General features: G+C 61.5%; 1 protein-coding gene across 1 annotated transcript; it reads right to left on the bottom strand.

Moving 5' to 3' along the window:
• Positions 1-2: 2 nt before the first annotated feature.
• Positions 3-470, bottom strand: LOC118453164 (myogenesis-regulating glycosidase-like; the record flags this gene model as incomplete). Its single annotated transcript, XM_035902643.1, has 1 exon — positions 3-470. A coding segment is annotated over one exon (468 nt), but the record flags the coding sequence as incomplete, so codon positions are not given.
• Positions 471-475: the final 5 nt, after the last annotated feature.

Genomic DNA, 475 nt, shown 5'->3' with positions numbered 1-475 from the left:
TGTTAGGAAACCCAGAGGAAATAGGCGACTTCATCCAGGTCAACGGGATAGTCCGTGAGCAGCACTGGAGTCTTCTCAAACAACTCCCCCTTGTAGCTGCGCCACTTGCCCGCTGGCAGGTACACATCGCGCTCCTGCTTGCCCATCTCCAGGACGGGGGCCACCATGAGGGTGTCCCCGATGAGGAACTGGGAGTCAATCCTGTGAGTGGCCTCATCGCGGGGCGAGATCCACCAGATGGGGCGGATGATGGGGTCGCCCGTGTCAGTGACCTCCCCGGCCAGCTCCAGCAGCAGCGGGGCCACCAGCGACTCATGGAGCTCTGTGAACTTCTGTGCAATCTCCACCACCTCCTTGTCGTAGAGCCAGGGCGGGATGGAGAACTGCATGGAGGGCATGAAGGCCGACAGCTCCAGCCAACGCACGTACAGCTCCCGGTCGGGGATCTCCACTGCCCCATCTGTCTTGTTGGGGA

Source organism: Egretta garzetta, unplaced genomic scaffold (assembly GCF_000687185.1).
Source record: "Egretta garzetta isolate BGI_Z169 unplaced genomic scaffold, ASM68718v1 C8216662, whole genome shotgun sequence".
NCBI lineage: Eukaryota > Metazoa > Chordata > Aves > Pelecaniformes > Ardeidae > Egretta > Egretta garzetta.
The sequence above is the reverse complement of the archived record's forward strand: the minus strand, read 5'-3'. Positions and strand labels throughout refer to the sequence as shown.